The sequence below is a fragment of the Rhododendron vialii genome, chromosome 1a (genome assembly GCF_030253575.1).
Source record: "Rhododendron vialii isolate Sample 1 chromosome 1a, ASM3025357v1".
Lineage (NCBI taxonomy): Eukaryota > Viridiplantae > Streptophyta > Magnoliopsida > Ericales > Ericaceae > Rhododendron > Rhododendron vialii.
The window spans coordinates 16,994,448-17,016,236 of record NC_080557.1 but is presented as its reverse complement, the minus strand read 5'-3'; the positions used below and the strand labels follow the sequence as shown (position 1 = coordinate 17,016,236).

Genomic DNA, 21,789 nt, shown 5'->3' with positions numbered 1-21,789 from the left:
ATGAAAAACTAGTAATTGAAATGATAAACAGCTTGGATCATATAAATAAATATGATCTCAATGACCGATATTTACAGACCATGAGATAGTTGAACCAAAAGCCTTTGTTCTTTTTACGAAAAAATAAAATTCAAGACAAAGCCGAAATTTATGGTACACGTTCCCTTCATATTTTAAATTTTATGAAAAATATGGTACAGTTACCAGTGGACTTCCAATTTAAAGTGTCACCCCTTTAGCCAAATTCTGGCTCCGGCACTGTCTCATTCTATTGGATTAGATCTTTCGTACTCAGAGCATTTTTTTACTATCGCATTTTTATTTATTGTACACCAATGTTTTACTTGTTCTAATAATTCTTGTGCTAAACTGAATGCATTTCTCTCCTCCTGGTGGCCGTGCTGGATCAGGTTGCTGTGTCACTAATATTTCCGCATTTGTTTGATTTCAAGCTGATAAATTTCTACCTCTACAAATCACGGAGTAAAGCTCATTGAGAACATTCACCACACGCCAAAAATCACGTTAATCAAATATTGTTTGATATGATTTCGAAATGTATTAAGTTTGGGGAAAAAAGGCGTGCAACAATGGATTGCAACGTATTTGACACAATTATCCGAAGTTATACTTGGGTAATTCATCATTTAGCTAGGCCCCTGATGTTATCACGCCCGCCCTTATTGCAAACGTTCCATGAAATAATGCCTTTATCGGGAAAAAAAAAAAATTTTAAACCACACACTTTTCTTTACAAAACCAACAAGAGAAAAATAACCAATGACATCAAATTGGGAGCCTATAAAAGGCTAACAAGTCTCATTTCTGCTGCTGTGGTTTTCGATGAACTTTCCCTATTCTTCTTTCTAAAACTTGGAATTCCTATCCTACTTCGGCCCAACAATGATATCAGGGCAAGTAAAAGGGCAAAACCAGTGCACGAGCGGGGTCTGGGGAAGTAAAAGAGAAAAAGAGCAAGGAAAATCTAGGCTTCAATTAACATCAATTCATCATCCATGCCTGGGGGAGGCAATGGTGACACAGCAACTTCATGTATCGCAGAATCTGTGCTTTCTAAAACCCTCCTATTAGTTGCATGAGACACTTCGCTTCTACCCATCTTTCTAGAGGGAAGTGATTGAGATGCAGAAGCCCTAGACGAGTTAGAACTCTCGATGGAAGCTAAGAACTTGTCTCTCGAGAGAGTTGTGGGGGCCGATTCAATAACAGAGCGGAAAACACCAGACTCCCTCAAACCTTGCATGATGGCCTGAAACATGAAAAAACAGGGAAAGTAATACAAGGTGGAACAATTGGGGTGGGAACTAGTCATCCACAAAGGGAGTACATATTTGGACACATCAAGAAAATAACATCAGTTTATTGAGTACTAAATTCAGCACATATGCTGAGCTCACTCAGCAATTGTTTCGTGAAAGAAGCAATAGGCGAGATAAAATACCGAACAACTACACTCTAGGCGAATTGTAGGGTCAATAACCAGCCTACATGCAAAACAAATTGCTCATTTGCAAAATGGGACCTGAATTTGTTTCTACTTCTGTTTCTTTTTCTCAACTTAGCGGTACAAACTTAATCTCCACTTAACCCAAGGACCCTTACCTCATTTTTTAATAAATCTCCTCTTAATAGGAATGGACTCGCAACTTCGCACTACAAACTGATGCTACTCTCCTTTTTGTAATAAGTTACAATGTTCCGTTAAAAATAACGTCAAAGGAAAGGAACTATTCCCTGACAATGTCAAATAAAAAATGCTCCAATACTTAAATCTGTCTCTTTGTTCATACGCAGACGGAAAAGAGATTAGTTTTGAAAAGTATATTTTTAAGGACTTGGATATCTGTTCTATATTGAGCATTTTTTAACAAGTCGAAATCATGCTTACCATGGGAGCATATATGCGAGTCAAAATGCCCTTCTTCAACAGCTTATTGTTTATGGTTTTGTCAGTCCAAACCACGTGCTCACGGTACCTAAAAGCAAAAGGACAGAGAATTCATTCTAGTGTAAACAAATTGAATATCAAACTATTCTCAAGAACATTTCCAAGCAATTGTAAAGCAAGATGATGGAATCTAGTTGAAAAAAGCAAGACAAGAATAGTCAATTCAGCAATTTATATTTTACCAGATTCGCATTTCCTCCTCTGTCGCAGTTGAAGCAATTATGAAAGCCTGCAGGTGACAAGTCCTTAGTAAACTGGAAGATTGACCAGAATGAATCAGGATCCTAGCTACCCAAGACGAATTTATAAGACACTAGAGAGACCAATAAGAGGGGCGGATATTTTTACCATAAAAAGCATAAAGAACAATCTCATCTGGCATTTGTGAAAAAAAATAGAACACGACGTTGAGACACATCAATATATACTTAATAAAAACAAGATAATAACAACTCGTTGATTTTCACACCGCTAAGGAATTCATATGAGTTGAAGTGCTTCATATGATTCAGGGTCAAATAAGACTGGATAAGCATAGCCACACCTGCTTTTTCTGTGATAAAAAAGGGGCATAGCCACACCTGCCAATACGCAAAAAAGAAAACTATGTATTTGCATTGTGCCTAATCCTTGAGTGAAAAAGAGAACTCATTTCCATGTTAATTCCCCCTAATCATCATCATTAAAACGCAACATGCAGGTATGACCACAGTATTCCGAAGTATCTTTTAGGCTGTAGCAGCATTTGCAATTGCTTGCCACGCTTTATAAGAGCTCAATAAATAGAACCTAGGAAAGTTAGTTTTCAGATAATAATAGGAGCTACGTTTGAAGTTAAATTGTTATTATAAATTTCTCCTTGATGTATAGAATCAGTATGATTAATCTTTTCATCTCAAAGTGTATGTTTATAGTAGGAAAAAAAAAATTAAAGTACCCATTCCCCTATAACACGATGAATAAGGATCAGATATAGAACAAGGATCAAAGATAAAAAAAACAAAAAACAAATAAAGACAACTAAGGAACAAGAAAACTCACAGATCTGTCAAATTCTAACATAAAGCATCTCTTAACATCCTCCTTTGTAGGCTTGCAGCCACATCGATCTCGTCTGGAAGTCAAGTCTGAAAACTTGGCGTATGTATAATGCAGAACAGCAGCCTCTTCAAGCTTGATCTCACTGTAAAAATTACACAAACTGACTGTTAGGGCCTTCCGAAACAACCTAGTTTTTTTCCCACATAACTTCCAAAACCAAATGTAAATGCAGTAACTAAGAGACCGAATACATAACCATGTTACACGCATATATAAAAAAATGCATGCACTCAACTAACCAAACCAAACAAGCCTTAAGTCTCAATCAATGGTGGTTGGCTTATTGGCTACGTGAATCTGTTTTCTCCATTAACCTCTGCCTAGGGTGTTCCTTTCAAACTACCGTCTCCCAAGTCAATTTTCGTCTACCCCTCCGCTTTGTGCTACCCTCTAAAGTAACCATACCACTCCTAACTACCACATCAACCCATCTATGGTAGACATGTTTAAACTACCTTGATATGTTTTCTCTTCAATTAGTGCTACCCCTAATAATCCGCAAAGATTTTTGGATTTAATTTTTATCTTGCAAAGTCTTACGAAACATCCATCCCAACACTCTCATTGCACTACACTCATCTTAAACAACATCCATCTTACTTGGATTTTGTTTCATGCATGCACTCAACTACACAACAAAAAGGTATGTATGAGACAATAGAATTAGCATACTTTGGGGATTTCCGATAGTTGTGCCATCTGTGTGCACCATTAGGACGAAGATGATCCTGAATGCGAGCAGCTGATTTCCCATTTCCGTAAGTCAAAAAGTAGTTTGGGTTACCACGCGTTGATTCTTTGTACATGCCAAAGTAGGTATCCTTTGGAAGATGGTCATAATTCTTCTTGAACATTGATACCTATCAGCATATGTTTAAATAACGAATTAGATCCAAAAAAACATCCTCAAACTTAAGTGAAGGCAAAAGCATGAATTTCTGATTCCTAGCAACAAATAAGGTTATTTTCACTTTTATCCCTTAAACTATTCAGAATGTGTCTATAACCCCCCTAAACTTTTAGACCATCTTCTTTCATCCCTAAATTATTGAGATGGTAGCAACCAAATCCAATACACAATGTTCTATCTCAAACAGACGGCTTATGTCAGAATAGACAGGAGAATTGACTTTTCACTACATAGGTTATGGAGGGAAATCTCAACCCCTTCTCCCCAGTCTGGGAAAAAAGAAAACAAATAGAGAAAGAAGGTGAAAGAAAAGAAGAATAGCAGAAGATAAAGTAAAAAACAAAGGGACCATAAATCACATGACAAAACATTCATACACACAGTTAAACAAATCAGAAGTGTTTGAAACAGATCACAAAAGACCATCAAAACATATTGTAGTTCCCATCACAATCAGCCATCAATCATAGGTTTGGTCTCCTACATATTATAGTACCATCAAAACATGTTTATAATAAAAATGTGGGTTGGAGAGATTTTCCATTCATAAGTTACCAAGTAAATTGTCAATTTTACCCTCGACTTTGATGGAAGCCATCCCTTTCAAGATGTAGCGTTAGGTATTGGACTTGATTGCAACAATCTCAATAGTTTAGGATGAAAAAACATGGTATAAAAGGTAAGGATGATATTAAAAAAAAATTTGTATGACGCGAAAATAACCCCAACGAATAAATTAACTCAAAGCTTCACTCTTGGATTTCGTAAAAATGCGTGACGACTATCCTCTTAGCCCCAAAATATAACCCAATTTTTGAACGTTAATCTCTACCATAAGATCTATAAAGACATTATAGGCTCGTGATTCATGCTTCTTAAGCAACTCAAATGTTCACTGTAATCCAGGTTCTGGATCACATCTATATATTCTTCTTTTCAAAGCCAAATGAAACAGGAACATATCAATTATCTTTTAGCTCTAATCATGCTTCTCTGGTCATGTGCTATTCAATAATCTATCATACCATCCTTTGACTCATTATATGAAGGTCACTATGGTGAGTTGTTTGAAGAATCATTATCAACATTCACTCCTTTCAGACACAATAAAGCTTCGCTCTCATATATCCTAAGGGATTCAATGCAAGAGTTCTCATTTGACGATTGACAATCGTTTTAGTATCCTATGAAAAATAAGGATAACCATGTGTAGGCTCCCTGTCTAAAAAACATCAATCGTTGACTAAACTGCGTCATTTCCAAAGACTAAACTGCGTCATTTCCAAAGTCACAACTCGGGTTTGGGGTTATTCCCAAGCAACTAGACGTATCCAAGCAAAGAAGACTACACTGCCATAAGCAGAGGCTTTTCCGGTTAAATGGCTGACTTACAAGAGGAAGTAAGATTACCTCGGTGAAAGGCTCCTTGATGTCGTCTCGTTCCACACTGCTTTCCTACACCATTTATGTAACGGTGTCAATCTTAAATCTTCCGAACGCACATAATCTTATTGTCCAGTAGATAGAAAGAGAAAGAAGAGACTGCCAATAGGAAATAATTACATAACCTTTTACACAAAACAAAAGAATAAAGGTTTTACAATGCAACCAATTCAGACAAACTTATTATGGATTCACTCACATAGTTCGGGAACACAACCATATCCACATTCTCAGGCACATCAAGCAGCAATTGCCTTAAAGAATACTCCCGACCACCTGCTGGGTGCATTAACTCATCGGTGTCGAGATGAATTATCCAGTCCACACCAGAATCCTATAAATTATCACACACAAGCGGGACCTTTAATGAAACAAACAACTATAGTTCTAACTTCTAAACAACCAAGAGAAATAATGATGACAGACAAAATTGACAGAGAACAGAATAATTCATACCCTTGCCATTACAATAGCCATCTCCATGTTGAGAGATTGCTTCACAAAAAGCTCATAATTGCACGGTTTGTAAAAGAAGCTTGACAACCATGTCTCATTCCAGATCCGGCTGAAAGCAATATAAAAAATATATGACCAAGTAGGCAACGAAAATACAGATGACTAAAACTATTAATAACAAAAACAAGAGAAGACCTAGGAAGTTTCATAGAAATACACACTCAAACATCTTTCAAACTGTCTGAAAAATTACTGATACAACTACAAAAAACAGCCACTAAATTAAAATGTACAGGCATGAATCGAAAGGAAATCAGAAGCATAAAAACACAAGCCTAAGATTCCCACCCGGATAGGAGGTTCCTGCAACTACGGATCCAACCATCAAAATCGCAAAGTGACTAACCTCTTAGCCTGTTGCTCTTCTAGCTCTCTTGTTCTGTACACTACTTTTACTCCCTGAGAAAGAATACATTTCATCGTGGAATCAGCACATCCAAAATCACAACCCATGAAGCTAAAACATGAAGAGACAGGCAAAACAAGAACATAGTATACAACTCACAGGAATAGATTCCAGGACTTTAGATACACTGGGAGATGCAGCCTTCCCTTCCACAAAGAGAAAAAAGGTAGTGACACCAATAACTTTATGATAGAACATCCATGGTAGAATCTGTTCTAAGCCTGCTGATGTACTTGTCGTGACACAAATCTGTGCTTGAGCAACGCAAAAGCCCAAGGTTAAAAATGATTAGTGAATACAATTTCAACAAGAATAAGAAATGCAGTGCTCACATTCTACAAAACAGCCACAACCCAAAATGATTTGCAGTAGAACCAAAAAGAATAATGTTTGGGAGAAGTCCAGATTATCACTTTCATCTAAAATGTAACCAAACCTAAACACAGAACAACAGACTAAGATAGATGTAGTAGGTACAAACCGTACAATCCCACTTCTCTGCGAGGCTCAACTGAAGTTTATGGACAATCTAGTTTTACAATGTACTTCCAAATAGAAGGCCCAGCAGAGTATTTGGCAGTTTTCTTAAAGGGGGACTGACACATGAACATGGAAGATATAGGCCTTAACAATGGGCAAGTGAGCAACTGGGATCAAACACTCTCAAAAGATCCTTAGTGGTAATAGTTTGATCAAATTAGGGTGGAGAATGAATGAAGAAAGAAAGAGAGACGGATGGAATAGAAGAACAACCATTATCTTCCACGAAATGATTAACGGCAAACGGATTACCGAGACCTCAATTATTAATTCGCTTATGTTTTGTGTAGCTGCATCTCATGCTTTAAGAGATGCTAGGTGTTGGATCTTTGTGAAACTTGGTCTTGCATCTGCATATACTTAAATCTTGTAACTATTTGTATGGACTCTTCTAATAAATATACAAAGTACCCGTGTCACACACTCAACACTCAGATAAGGTTATGGGCTCGTGTCTCAAATGTTTAGTTAGATATTCACCTAGCAAGCATATTTTACAATCGGAATTACCACAAACTATTCATAAAACCCCTATGTTTTGAATGAAATGCCCCAAGGAACATTGCAAACAATCATGTATCCAACAAAGCTATAAGAATGTTTTGCCACGTCCGAGTGTCTTCGATATTGAAAATTGGATGAAAAGACACACACATAACCACACCCTCGACACTTGTATCAGAGTCCATGTAACATAAGTTGTAAGCATGCTTATGTGTTCTGGACAATATCGTTAACACCCTAAGTTTACTACCATCAAGGTCCAAATTTTAGCATATCAAGACTTGGAAAAAAAGGATCCAAATGTTAGTACCCCGTTTCCATTACTTTCATCAACAAGAACAACATCGAATAGAACATTCAAATTATCAATTTCTTTGTAGAAACTTTATATATCCAACCCAACAGCTTACGCTATTAGGTGGAGACGTCTACAACACTATATTAAGTGATCACTCATTCTACAACCAAGCAATTCGGGATTGTATTCCTTAACCATCAAATCGAACATTCAAATTACCAATTTCTTTGTAGAAACTTTACATATCCAACCGAAAAGCTCACCGTATTAGATGGAGGCGTCTGCAACACTATATTAAGTGATCACTCAGTCCACAACCAAGCAATGTGAGATTATATTCCTTAACATTCTAAGCAATGAGCAATTCAACTAAAGCACCAATACTTACCAGATCAATCACACAACTAAAAAAAAATCAACCAAATCTCGAAAAACCCACAAACATATGACATCGAAACCCGAGATCCAGAGCAGAAATCAAACCTTGGGTTTGAGATCGGATTCAAAAGTGTACTTCCAATCGCGATAGTACGGGAAAGAAGGGGAAGAGGTATCGGGGAGGAGGACGCAGTCGGAGCGGGCGACAGTGGCCAGAGGAGGAGAGGTGTAGTCCATCCCGGGAAACTTGTGGGACGCCTCGGGAGACCAACGAGACACGGGATCGTCGTCGACGCCGCCGCGCCATTGGAGGACGAAAGCGAAGGCGGCGAGAGTTAGAGGGAGGAGTGTGAGGAGGAGGAGGAGCTTTGAGGCGAAGGAGGAGGAGGCGGAGGCCAGTGGTGATGGGCGGAGAGAAGCAGAGTAGAGACCCCCCGCCATTGGAGAGCCAGAGCGAGAGCCAGGGCTAGTTTATTTTTGAAACGAGTTGATTTCAAGTAATTTGAATTTTTCATACATAATAAGGCTGTGTTCCAGAAACAAAAAAAAGAAGTTATTTTTTGTTGAATAAAAAGGGTTGTTCCGAAAAATAAGAAAGATGATAATTATTTTGGTAGAATTTATATAGGTACCAATGGGCGGCGGGAGGGAAATCGTACCGGCGGCCGCGCCGGGCTGTCTCCGGCCACCGGACGGCCGATCCGAGCCGTCCAAAAATTCTAAAACAAAAAAACAAGGGGGTTTTCGTGGGAATCAACGGCATCTGAGGTGTGTAGGGTGCTTGATCCGAGCACCCCTTTTCCGTGTATATATGATGATTCATATATACACGAAAAATGGGTGCTCTGATCAAGCACCCTATATACCTCGGATGCCAATGATTCCCGCGAAAGCCCCCTTGGTTTTTTTTTTTAGAATTTTGGACGGCTCGGATCGGCCGTCCGGTGGTCAGAGACGGCCCAGCGCTGTCTCCGGTACGATTTCCCTTCGCCGGCGCCCATTATCATAGCAACAGTCTTTTTTTTGTATAAGGCAACTTCAAGTTCAAAAATCATGTGTTTACGTAAATAATTTTCCTATCATTATGGTTCTTGTTTGATAGATCTCATTGAGATCTTTAATACGGTGCAAAAAAATTTGAATTTTTTTTTTCATTTTACATTATTTTTGAGTTTGAAAATATGAAAGGAACTTTTTATTTGTGTTTTGTGGAATGACCCTTTTTATTTTTTAATGAGAAGTGGCAAAATAAGTACTTATTGTTTAAGAAGGTTTCCGGAATGGGGCCTAAGTAGAACAAGTCGAGTCATAACTTGAAACAAATCTACATTATATAGTGTTACAGAATTCCTCTAAGGATTCTTAAAAAATATTTATTTATTTATAATTTTTAAATTTAAAATTAATATATTTACGAAAATATTTTTTTGATTTTTTTTTGGCCATGTTCAAAAGATCTCATCGATATTTATATAACAAAATTCATATTGCACAAAAAATTACTTTAGTAAGCCCATTATTTTTAAAATTGAAAATTGCACATAAGTATTTACGGAGTATTTTTTAAGAACCCTTATCGGAACACAATCTACTGTTTTTGTGAGGAGGACTATGCGTGTGGCAAGTGTCAAGAATTCATTTGATTGTAATTCAAGTTGTAAAGTATAAAACATGTGACATTAATCTTATCTTATTTTACACAATTCGTTAGTCTTTTTCAAAAATTTTAAATTTTAAATCTTGCTCTATCTCATAAATTCATAAAACTTTGAGAATTTTTGTAAACATATTATTAGTTAACACATTTGTTAGTTTATATTGAAAAAAATCAAAAAACTATCTATAAAACTCAAAAGGGAAAATCAATAAAACAAAAGATGAAATAGACTATAAAAATGTATTTGTTTTGTAAAATGCTTGAAGCTTAAATCCAAAAATCTATTAAGTGGAAGGTTTAAAATTTCAACAATGCTACACACACAATAATTCAAATACAATTAACCTCTCATATACATGTGGAACCTATACATAGTAGTGTGTGTGGGGCCCATATGTTTTTTTTTTTTTTGAAAGGGGGCCCATATGTATATGAGATGTTGTGTTTGAATTATTGTGTGATTATCATTTTTTAAAAAATTTCTAGTGGGATTTTTTTTCCTTCTTCCTTTGGGCAATGATTGTGTTTCTTTGTATGCATTTATTTTTATGCCATTCTCTTTATGTATGTATAATTTAGGGGTGTAAACGGTTCAATTTGATCATGTTTAGACTTTTTTCCAAATCAGCCCGACTATTTATATATATTTGAACATTTTACAAACCAAACCAAATAAAAAATTAAGAGCTCGATTTGGTGCAGTTTGACCGGTTTATTTCGGTTTTTCATTTTATTACTCATGCCACATTTTTTAACAAGGAAAAAAAATTAAAAAATTTAGATCATATGACCAATATCAATAAACCTTCTCCCTACTAAAATCTATCAACTGCCCACAAAATAACTGCATCATAGTCACGCCTCACATGTTTCCCGGAAAGACCATCAGTTTCGGGACCGTGATTAAAGACATATGATCACAACTAATAATTGTGCGTGTTATCCTTTATTGTAGTAGTATTGTTCACCGGAGTGAGGCTTTTATAAAAAAAATACTAGTATGTTTTAGTAAGTCAATAATGATAAAAGAAGTACCTTTAGAACTAAGAAACTTATTATTTTCGTCAAAGTTTGGGCATTGGTTAAATGCTATAGTATTGATTAGTTCAATAGATAATATATTTATTTTGACCATTATACACGGGTTCTCTGCTAGTCTGTTTAATACGGAGTAAATTCAATCGCTCTACAAACATGATCAACCTTTTATTAATGCAAAAATCCGCATTTCTCGACGCATTTAAGATGCTACTCAATCGGATCATAGTAATAGAAATATTGACCGTCAACCCGTAATATGCACGACAAACGTACTTCCTTAGTATTTGCTAGTATCCTCTAACTCTAAACAAATTGAAGTATGTCAAATAAATAATAGTTCAGCAAAAAAGACAACATATTAACAACTCTCACTATTGTCTACTGATATGAATTGCAAATCCCTCCTATTTTATTGGAAAAAGAAAAAAAGTTGTAGAATTTCATCGAACATTTAGGCTTCGTTTGTTTCAAAATAAAATGAAAAAGACAACATATTAACAACTCTCACTATTGTCTATTGATATGGATCGCAAATCCCTCCTATTTTATTGAAAAAGAAAAAAGTTGTAGAATTTCGTCGAACATTTAGGCTTCGCTTGTTTCAAAATAAAATGTTTTACGTTGGAAAGTATTTACATGTAAAATTATTTTGCCACAAATAAAGTTTTCCTTTTTTTCCTGATGCTTAATTGGTTAGTAATATGAAAATATTTTCCAGAAAACCATATTTTTGTGACATAATTAATCACATAAAGACAATTACACAAAACTAGAACCCAATTATGCCAGGGAGAGGGATTAGCAATATATTTAGGAGAGAGAGAGAGAGAGAGAGAGAGAGAGAGAGAGAGAGAGAGAGAGAGAGAGAGAATTACAGACAAAAGAACGAGAGATAGAAGATGGATTCTTTTCGCTGACCCACGCGTAAAGGTTTTTAAGTGCTGGCTTTGAGAGCTAGAGGGGTTGGGGATGGAAACAGTAAATTGACTCCAGGAGGTTTTGTCGAAAGTTCATTTTACCTTCAATTTTGTGCAATCAAACATTGAAAAATAGGTATTTTACGGTTAAATAAACGGAGTCTTAGAGGCCTTAATTCAAATCGAAACAAAATGATTTTACGATCTCCTTTGCTTCTACCAATAATTACTCATTGCAAGTTTGATTATGAAATTTTCCTAAAACTTCCCTTATAGCATATATGTATAATTTCACTGGAGTGAGTCCTTTTATAAAGAAATACGTACTATGTTTTAGTAAGTCAAGAATGATAAAAGAAGTACCTTTAGAACTAAGAAATTTATTATTTTCGTTAAAGTTTGGGCATTGTTTAAATGCTATAGTATTGAGTTCAACAGATAATATATTTATTTTGACTTTCATACATGGGTTCTCTGCTAGTTTGTTTAATAATTAAATTCAATCACTCTACAAACATGATCATCGATCTTGTTGATTCATATTCTCCCATGCATCTACATATACATGCATTTTGCTTTTTGATTGGGAAATCTTTTTTTAATGCAAAAATCCACACTTCTCGACGCATTTAAGATGCTACTCAATTAGATGATAGTATTAGAAAGATTGACCGTCAACCCGTGAAGAGCACAACAAACGTACTTCACTAGTATTTTGCTAGTAACCTAACTCTAAATAAATTGAAGTACGTGAAATAAATAATTGTTCCATGAAAAAGACACCATATTAATAATTGCTCGGGGAATACCTTTTTGGACTGGATCAACTACGGATCTTCACATTTCATTTTTGTAGTGGCTGTTGTACATATTATCACTGTTTTATTGTTTTATGCTCCCCTGTAAACTGTTATTCCATATATCTATGCATTTCCAGCGCTTTCTCCAAAATAAAAAAAATCCACTACTGTCTACTGCTATGAATTGCAACTTTTTCTTCTTTACAAGTCATATTTAAGCTTTTTCCTCCTCTTCGGAGAGTGAAATTGTTCAATAGTCCGGAGCGTTGTCATCTAGTGCTCTGAACCACTCCACAATCATATATTTTTGTAGGGACGTCGATGACTAAGAGCATGGATTCCACGTAATTCTAAAGTACTGGTCCGAAGCATCACGTGGCGATACTCCCGGACTCCTGAATAATTACTCCTATACGGTGAAATCCCTCCTATTAATTGGAAAAAGAAAAAGTTTATTACTTTTGGTTGACTTCCATCAAAATCCGCCACTTTTTGAGAGAGTCAGAATGTTAAGAAATTAAGTCAGAAATATGGCATTGATTTACTATTTTTCTATGTCTATATATATATAGTGAATATACAGTTTTTGAAGAATGAATCTTTTCCAAATAAGATGCATTAATTCTGAATTTCAACATATTTCTAATGGAAACAGGTTATTAGGCCCATGTATCTAGTTCAATCTTCTTCAACTTGAACATACCTTTTCAAAATATGAGTTATGAGAATCTTGCAAATAATGTAACTTATATTCTATATCATTTAAAGGTTTCCATTAACACGAAGATACTAGTCCGCGCAAGTAAATAAAAATACTCAAATATTATCGAGAGAAACTAGGGTCTAATACAGTTAATCTACTTTATCCTGGTTATGATATCGTGCATCTTTACAAATTTTCCCTTTCTAGCACATGGCAAAATTTTTTTTTTTTAGGAAACCGCAACATACATTCATAAACGAAAAACGGTCTTGCTATTGTCAGCCCATTGAACTGACGATAAGTACACTAAAAGACAAGGAAAACATGAATTTATGTAAAAAATTTATACCATTTAATACATATTCATACACTTATTATTGTTAGCCCATTGTGCTAATTTGAGAATTTTTCAAAAAAAAGAAAGATATGGTATAAGTGAAAAATGAGTTGTGTAATTAATGCATGTGGAATCAAAACACCCACTCATATTTGATGAGGAGAATTTATGCCATTCTTATCCTATGATAATACATGTGGTAATCTAATTTGAACTGGAGGATATTATAGAAGGATATTTCTCTAACAAGCCTTGGTTTGATTTTGCAATCTTTTTGCTGTTCAATGAATTTTTTCTCAGATTCATCATTTTGTTAGTTGTTTGATTCGCCTTGAATATATCACTCAAGCCAAAAATAATAATCACAATTTCGGAAAATCTCAAATATAGAAAATTAAAAACAAAAAAAAAATTTCACTAATAACTGTCGCAGTTTGAACATCGATCACATACCAGTAACTGAGTACTTTGATAACTAATGAGACGTCCAGATACGGTTCCGTACATTTTTTGACATTCCCTCTTCTCGATCTACGCTTATCGAGTTTCTTTAATAATTCTTTTCTTTCGCCAATTAAAAAAAAAGGTAATAAATATTGCATGTGCGTGCAAGCTCTGTCAAAAAAACGAGATTTGAACAAAGCTGTGTCATCTCTTCCCATATTTGCTTAACATAACGCAGGGATTATTACACCAACAAGATATCCTTCCATATACTTAAGATTCACCTTTAACCCTGCCATGTTATTTAAGAAGCCAGCCTTGCTCTTCTCATTGCATCCCAGACACACAGAAAATCAAAATCATGGAACCAGTACCCGGTGCAGAGCCATGTCTATCGGATGCCTCCAGCATCTCGGCGTCGTCCGACGGGCCGCCGCGCAACTACGGAGATGAGAAGAAGATGGCCGCGATAAGGAGAGAGAAAGGCGCGATCGAAGGGTTTGATGATCAGCCGGATAAAGAACCCCGGCAGTCGTGCCTTCTGCTCGATCTCAAGCTCTCGAGCGAGGACAGTGCGAAGGTGGAACTCAACCTTTTCGACCCCCTGAACGGGGAGGGGAGCGAGTCGTCGAACGAGGGCGAGGGAAGCGGGCCCCGCCGGGACAAGCAACCCGAGACTAGGGTTTTCGCGTGCAACTTCTGCAAGAGGGAGTTCTCTACTTCGCAGGCGCTGGGAGGGCACCAGAACGCCCACAAGCAAGAGCGAGCCATGGCGAAGAGGCGGCAAGGGATGATGGGGGCGGACTCCATGGCGGGGCCTTTCGGGCACCATCATCCGCCCCTCTCATCCTCATACAATAATACTCCCCCGTTTTATCCCTTTTCGGCAAATTATCCTCACCCTCTTTTGTACGGGACGGCCTTCAACAAGCCGTCCTCACTTGGTGTCAGGATGAATTCCATGATGCCGACATCTCCCAGCTCTTTCCCGTGGTCATCGTCGCCACCCGCCGGGTACCGGCTCGGGGACGGGCACCCTGATGCTGTTGCAGGGTGGCCGTCCAAGTCGTTAGCTGCCGACGGGCACCCTGATGCTGCAGGGTGGCCGTCTAGGGCGTTAGCCATGATGAACCGGCCGCAATCCTCCTCCAATGATAGACTAAGAATGATGGAACGCCAGCAGGGTCCGTCGCACAACAACGGCTCAACTTTGGGTCCTGCAAGGCTATCGTCGTCTGTTTCCGTGCTTGCGGCCAACAGAGCAACGAATGACGGGGAGATGAATCTCTGGCCCCGACTCGAGAGCTCGGAAAACAATGACGCGTCCGGCCTTGATTTGAATCTCAAACTTTAATAAATGTTCTTTGCATGTTTATGATTTCCGATTTTCTTGGTTGGTTAAAAGGAATTTGGGGACCCGGCCAGCCGTCCCGGGTTGGGACAGCATGTCGGCTCCATTCGGGCTGTATGTGCTCGGCAATGGACGACTCAAATTTTATCCGGCCGAATAAATCTCAGCCTTCCAGTCAAGATGAGATTTGAGTCATCCATTGCCGGACATGAACAACTCGGATTGGGCAAACACGCAGCATGCATGCATGCACCCCGGGTCCCGTTAAAAGGTTAATTTGCTTCAACAGGGTTTTATTTTTTCCAAGTTACTTTAACTTGGGCTTCACACATCCATCATCAATTAATTTGTTCAAAATATCATAGATTGTTTTCCTTGCCTCACTATTTATTTGTTGTTAAACAGGGTTTTAATATCTTTTTCTCTTTTTTTTTTTGGTTGTAACTAGTAATAGTGCACGTGCATACACAATAAGATCTCAAAAAATTTCCTTGGAACAACACACACGCCAGTTAAGGTAATGAACTATCTTCTACTAGACCATGTGTTATATATATATACACGTTTTTTTCTAGCAAAAGTTAGGGAAAAAATAAAAAAAAGAGTTCAAAAATATGAAACGGAGCTTAAAATGGAAAGATGGAATGTCATATGAGGTGCAAATGGGTGTCTTGCCATGCAAAAAAAAATCTTGGTAAAACTCGATTCCCTCAAACGGTGAGCTGATCCCTGTAGGGGAATAAATAAAAAATAAAGTTCAAAGTTCACCGGAGATCGAAAGAGTAAAGAGAGAAATAGGGTAATAATTTGATAAAGAGTAAAGAGAGATCGAAAGAGAAATAAAATTAATAATTAAAAAAATAGAATAATCATTTGAAAAAGATATAGGGTAATAATTAGAAAACAAAGTTAAAACAAAATTAAATATCGAAACGAACAAAGCCCTAGTTCTCTATGCATGTTTTGTAAATAAAAATTGACGGATCACAACCCAAAACCGGATGACCGGTGGCCAAAATATATACAAACCGGAGGACCAGTAAATCGTCCGGGCGTCCGCAACAAAGGGGCCGAACAACCTGTACTAAGGGTGGGTTTGAATTGAAAAGTATGGTGACTTATTTTTTTGTCTTTATTTGAATTTTTTTTTTTGCATTTGTTTATTTTGCGTCAAGCTTTTGTGACTTATTGATTCGTCTCAACGAAAAGAATCAGAAAAATAAAAAATTTTGATCGAAACTCATAATTTTTTAAATGAAGACAAAAATAAATCAATAAGACAACTTTTTTTACTTTTTCTTTTTTTTAAATATGAATTTCGTGCAAAAATTTTTACTTTTCCGATTCTTCTCGCTGAGACGAATCAATAAGTCACAAAAATTTAACGCAAAATTAATAAATGCAAATAAATTTTTTTTAAATAAAAACAAAAAAAAATTATTATTTAACTTTTTGAAGCCAAATGAGCCCTTAGTGGGACAAGCATAGTTTATAAGTTGGACTAACTGACTTTGACCAACTTTGCGACAAATTTTGTCTATATACTTAATTACATAAAACAACTTCTAGAAATTTTATTTTACTCTCTGGTCCTCGAATTTCAATTGTAACCCTTTGGACTTTGATTAGTCATAGCCAAATCGAACAATAGTTTAAGTTACAACTGATTGATGACCCCTTAGAGCATCCACAATAACTTAAACAAAATTGGAAACCAAAAATTGTCACGTCAACTTTTGGTTGTTCATTTAATCGAGTATTAAGGTTAGTAATGTAGAGGTCCATAATGATATAATCAAAATTTGGTTAGTTGCTAAGAGATTGTTAAGTTGGTTATTCCTATATATGTGAGCACTTATTTGAGCAAACATTGATAACATTAGCAACCTTTTTAATTTTGACTTCTCCATTGTAGATGCTCTTATGGCATCCACAGTGGAATAATCAAAAGTGGATAATCAAAAATTACCACATCATATTTTGATTATCCATTTAAGGGGTTGTTAAGGTTAGCAATGTAGAGGTCCACAATAATACAATCAAAATTGAATAACCAAAAATTGCCACATCACATTTTTAACTTATAAAAATCTAGAAATTGTGACATAGAAAACAATTTTTTTAAAATAGTTTTCAAACTAATAAAAATAGGTTATTAGAAAAAAGAGAAAATAGTTTTTTGAAAACTTTGATTACAAAAAAAAACACTTTTTGGGAAAAAGTTATAAAAAAAAAAAAAACAGGTTTTGAATAGAAATTTTTTTTTCTTCAAAAGAACAGTTTTTGAAAAAAAAGTTTTAAGAAAAAAACTGTTTTGAAATAAAACTGTTTAAAAAAAATTGGGAAAAAAAGTTTTAATAAAAAAAGTGTAAAAAAGCTGTTTGCAAAAAAATAAAAACTGTTTTTGTTATAAACATGTTGAAAATGGAAGAAAAAAGGTTTTTGTGTAATGATGGTGTACTTGATTGAGAAAATGTGAAAAAAATTAAATTTGATTATTTTCAAAAGGTTGGTAGTTTTGATTATTCAAGGACCAAAATTTGATGAGTTGCTAAGATGTTTCTAAATTTGGTTATTCCAATATGAGCTCTTTTTGAGCAAATATTGCTAACTTTATAAACTTTTTTATTTTGATTATACCACTATGGATGCTCTAAAAAAAATTCATAGTGGTATAATCAATATTAAAATGTTGTTAAGATTAGCAACATTTGCTCAAAAAAGAGCTCACAGTGGAATAATCAAACTTAGCAACTCATCAAATTTTGACTATTGAATAATTAAAATTAGCAACTTTTTGCCAATAATCAAATTTAGTTGTCCCCACATTTCTTCATTCAAGTACACCATCATAACACAAAAACCTTCTATCTCTTCTATTTTCAACATATTTCTAAGAAAAATACTTTTAAAAAAGTTTCTATTTTTTTGCAAAAACTGTTTTTTTTTCAAAACCCTATTTTATTTTTTTGCGAAAAACTATTTTTTTTTTTTTTGCAAAAAACAGATTTTTTATTAAATTTTTTTTTCAAAAACTGTTCTTTTTAAAAAAAAAAAATTTTCGAAAACTTTTTTTTTTAACTTTTTCCCGAAAATTTTTTTAAATCAAAGTTATCAAAAAACTATTTTCTCTTTTTCTAATAACCTATTTTTATTAGTTTGAAACCTATTTTTAAAAAATTATTTTCTATGTTCACAATTTTTAGATTTTTATAAATTAAAAAATGTGATATAGCAAGTTTTGGTTATTCAAATTTGATGGTACCATTGTGAAACTCTACATTACTAACCTTAGCAACCCCTTAAATACATAACAAAAAGATAATGTGACAACCTTTGATTATTGACTTTTGGATTTTCCATTGCGGATGCTCTTAGAACATAAGATAAGATGTGTTTCATGACTTAAATGTGTGGCATAATTACTACACTACCCCCAAATTGCATAAGGACTACGATGCCTTTCCCATGAATTGTTAAATTATGAATTGGCGAGGCTTCTGAAACTTTAATGTCTCATTATATGAAATTATTTAGGAAATCTCTTTTAACTGTTTTTAACTTTAATGTCTGATTATATGCTTTTCTTTCTTTGTTCTTGTCGTTGTCGTTGGGAGAGAACCCATGGATGATATTTTTCTTCAATAAGTAGGTTTACTGGTTGTGGTAAATTAAAACATAATTTTATTTACTTCCATCAATTTAATCACATTCTAGCAGAACCCAGATGATATTTTCCTTCAATAAGTAGGTTTACTAGTTTGCAAAATAGCAATTACAAGATTAATGAATTTTTTTTCCATTAAAAAAAGAAGAAAAATAGCAAGGTCGTTTTGTCTGTATTCAATTTTATTTCTCTTTTGTTTGTTTTGCGTCAAACTTTTGTGAATTATTATTTTGTCTTGTCAAGATAAATCGAAAATGTAAAAAATTATTAAACTAAGCTTAAAATACAATATTAATGCTTTATAATACTCCAATATTAGAACCACAAAGCTTAATTTGATGGTTAACATAAACTCGATCATTGATGATGGAAGAGAACGAAATTTTTAAAGGAGTTTAGAAAATACTAAAATAGGAGTCTAGTATGTGAAACTCAATATTGAATTACGTCTGCAAGTACAAGTTCATATAAAAGTATTCGGATCGACCGGCGATAAAAGGTAGAAATTAAAAATAAATATTTATCAGGTTATATAAGTTAAAACGAAATAGGATAAAGGACACTTAAAATGAATATGATAAAGGACGTCGACGTTGATCAGGGAATTAACCTTCAAAATCAACAAAAATTAGTAGGGGTAATTCTTTAAGTTGTATGTGCGCTGTTTGGTACACTGGAAATGAAAAAAACAAACTAGAAACGCTCAAAAGCCACGCTCTGCACGTTTGCCTCAAGCAACGGAATGACATGCGAAATCATCTTGGTTGACATCCATATTGGCGAGTCGATCCGCCACTTGACTTCCCTCACGAAATTTGTGCATGAGAAGATATCTCGTGGCCGATAAAAAGGCCTACTATTGAACCGTGTGTTTTTGTTTACATGCAATCGATGCAGAACATTGGACCACCATACCAAACCTCACTAAATTTTATCCAAATCGAATCAAGAACAAGAAAAGAAAACAGATCTATTCTTTTTGCCCGGCCCCCGTCTAATTATTAGTCTAAGGTTAATAAAAACAAAAAGTCTATCCTATTGCTCTCAATTTCATCCGTCTAAAAGTATTTGAAAAGGTCCGGATTTTAAAAGACTCTTCGAATAAGCTCTTTAAAATTCGGACGATTAATTGCCGAGACAAAAAGTAAAATTGAGCGTTGCAGCAGGAGAAAGCGGTAAAACAAAGCGGAGGAAATAACACCGTCGTAATACTAAAAAGGTGGAGTGGGTCCTGCAAAGTGCAAAGTAGATTGACCTGGTTTTCCAAGTCACAGATGCGCACAGCCATTGTTCTTATTATATTGTCTTGCAATTTTTTTGTTTGTCGCTCTTAAATGTTTTTACTTATTTCCTCGTGAATTTAAGATTTTTGTAGCTACAGTCATGGAATGTGGTTTGAAAATCTCTACCCAGCCTTCTGTCGACATTTATGTTCTCTCTATTAGTATAAGCTTTTTTATTTCATGGGTCCCGTACAGAGGTGTGTAGTGTGTATGAACTCCACACGTTCAAGATAATAGTCTTGTTTGAAAAATGTAAAGTATCGAGATTTCCAAAACTAACCCTCAAAAATACTTTAAAACAATTTTAGAAGTGAGAATTAAAGGTCAACAATGGAACTTTAAACCAACATTTTGAAGAGACATGCATTTGCCTTCGAAAAGTTGAAAATTTCAAAAGGGGGCAACAAAATGTCATGCAAGGAATAAGATGCTCCTGCGACCTGTTTACACATAATTGAGACATATCCTTATATGAGGCCAATAGTGTAATTGCAAGAAGGATTTTGGGGTACTTGCGTTTTCGTTAAACTAAATGGACTATATTAATGATAATAACCAAAGATGTTCTGCTAAATAGTAGGAGAGGATAATTTTAGTTGATGCATAGGAGGAGAATGACATGCCTAAAAATCGCATAAACAAGTGGCATAATGGAAGTCGATTATTTTTTCTTTTAATTTCTTTTTGGAACCAAACAAGAGAAAGTATTTTTCTTTCTTATTTTTTTCTCATTTTCTTTTATTTTTCTTCCTAGTTTTCCTCTTAAAAACATTTTCTTTTCCCTTCCACAAATTCCAAACAAAATATATGCTCTACCACCACCAATCGAGTAATTATTCAGTGGTTCGAGAGCACCGTCACATGGTAATCTAAACCACTCCAGAACCACATATTTATGTGGAAGGATTCTATGAGAATTTGCCCTTATTTATTTGGGGATAGTCTCCAATTCTCTATTTATCTATTTTCACTCGTTACTCTAAATAATCTTACTCAAAATCCAAACAAACGTAGTCTTTGCGATTGTGAATTTAGTACTTCAGAGCGCTACGTGGCATTGATCCGTGCTCCAGGATTATTGAATAATTTCACGCACATCCAAGGGTGATGTAAAAACATGGAAAATGATACACCTCAATGATACACCCACCGAGGCTCCCCCACCGCACCGCCCACCGCACGCATGCCGGGTCCACTCCGGCCACCGGACGGCCGATCCGAGCCGTCCAAAAATTCTAAAAAAAAAACCAAGTGGGCTTATGCGAAGATCAACGGCATCCGATGTGTTAGGTGCTCGATCCGAACTTCTATTTTTAACATCTTAGATCATCTGATTTTTGGAAGCTCGGATCAAGGACCTACATACATCAGATGCCGTTGATTTTTACTTAGGCCCACTCGGTTTTTTTTTTTAGAATTTTTGGACGGCTCGGATCGGCCGTCCGGTGGCTGGAGTGGGCCCGGCGTGCGTGCAGTGGGCGGTGCGGTGGGGGAGCCGCGGTGGGTGTATCATCTTCCTAAAAA

General features: G+C 35.6%; 2 protein-coding genes across 3 annotated transcripts; one reads left to right on the top strand and one right to left on the bottom strand.

The window, feature by feature from the left end:
• Window positions 1-709: 709 nt before the first annotated feature.
• Window positions 710-8,556, bottom strand: LOC131311158 (glycosyltransferase-like KOBITO 1). 2 transcript variants are annotated; one of them, XM_058338524.1, is made up of 11 exons: window positions 8,171-8,556; window positions 6,445-6,594; window positions 6,286-6,338; window positions 5,880-5,988; window positions 5,623-5,757; window positions 5,391-5,435; window positions 3,743-3,930; window positions 3,011-3,152; window positions 2,152-2,198; window positions 1,910-1,997; window positions 710-1,270 (listed from the first exon to the last, which is right to left on the bottom strand). In XM_058338524.1, the coding sequence occupies exons 1-11, from the start codon at window positions 8,504-8,506 to the stop codon at window positions 986-988; spliced, it is 1,578 nt and encodes a 525-aa protein (XP_058194507.1). In that variant the 5' UTR covers window positions 8,507-8,556; the 3' UTR covers window positions 710-985. The 2 variants fall into 2 exon arrangements, with proteins under 2 accessions (XP_058194507.1, XP_058194574.1); XM_058338591.1 differs by lacking the exons at window positions 710-1,270; window positions 1,910-1,997; window positions 2,152-2,198 and adding an exon at window positions 2,261-2,550 and having other exon boundaries at window positions 8,171-8,555.
• Window positions 8,557-14,311: 5,755 nt separating this feature from the next.
• LOC131311071 (zinc finger protein 1-like) lies at window positions 14,312-15,601 on the top strand. Its single transcript, XM_058338427.1, has one exon. The coding sequence runs from the start codon at window positions 14,326-14,328 to the stop codon at window positions 15,316-15,318; it is 993 nt and encodes a 330-aa protein (XP_058194410.1). The 5' UTR covers window positions 14,312-14,325; the 3' UTR covers window positions 15,319-15,601.
• The last annotated feature ends 6,188 nt before the right edge of the window (window positions 15,602-21,789 follow it).

Excerpts from the sequence above, each read along its gene's own strand:
- LOC131311071 (XM_058338427.1), top strand. The coding sequence starts at position 14,326 with ATGGAACCAGTACCCGGTGCAGAGCCATGTCTATCGGATGCCTCCAGC.
- LOC131311158 (XM_058338524.1), bottom strand. The coding sequence starts at position 8,506 with ATGGCGGGGGGTCTCTACTCTGCTTCTCTCCGCCCATCACCACTGGCC. Across the intron at positions 3,931-5,390 it reads TCAAGGAGCCTTTCACCGAG|GTATCAATGTTCAAGAAGAA; the intron begins GTAATCTTACTT and ends ATATGCTGATAG. Across the intron at positions 3,153-3,742 it reads AACTATCGGAAATCCCCAAA|TGAGATCAAGCTTGAAGAGG; the intron begins GTATGCTAATTC and ends TAATTTTTACAG.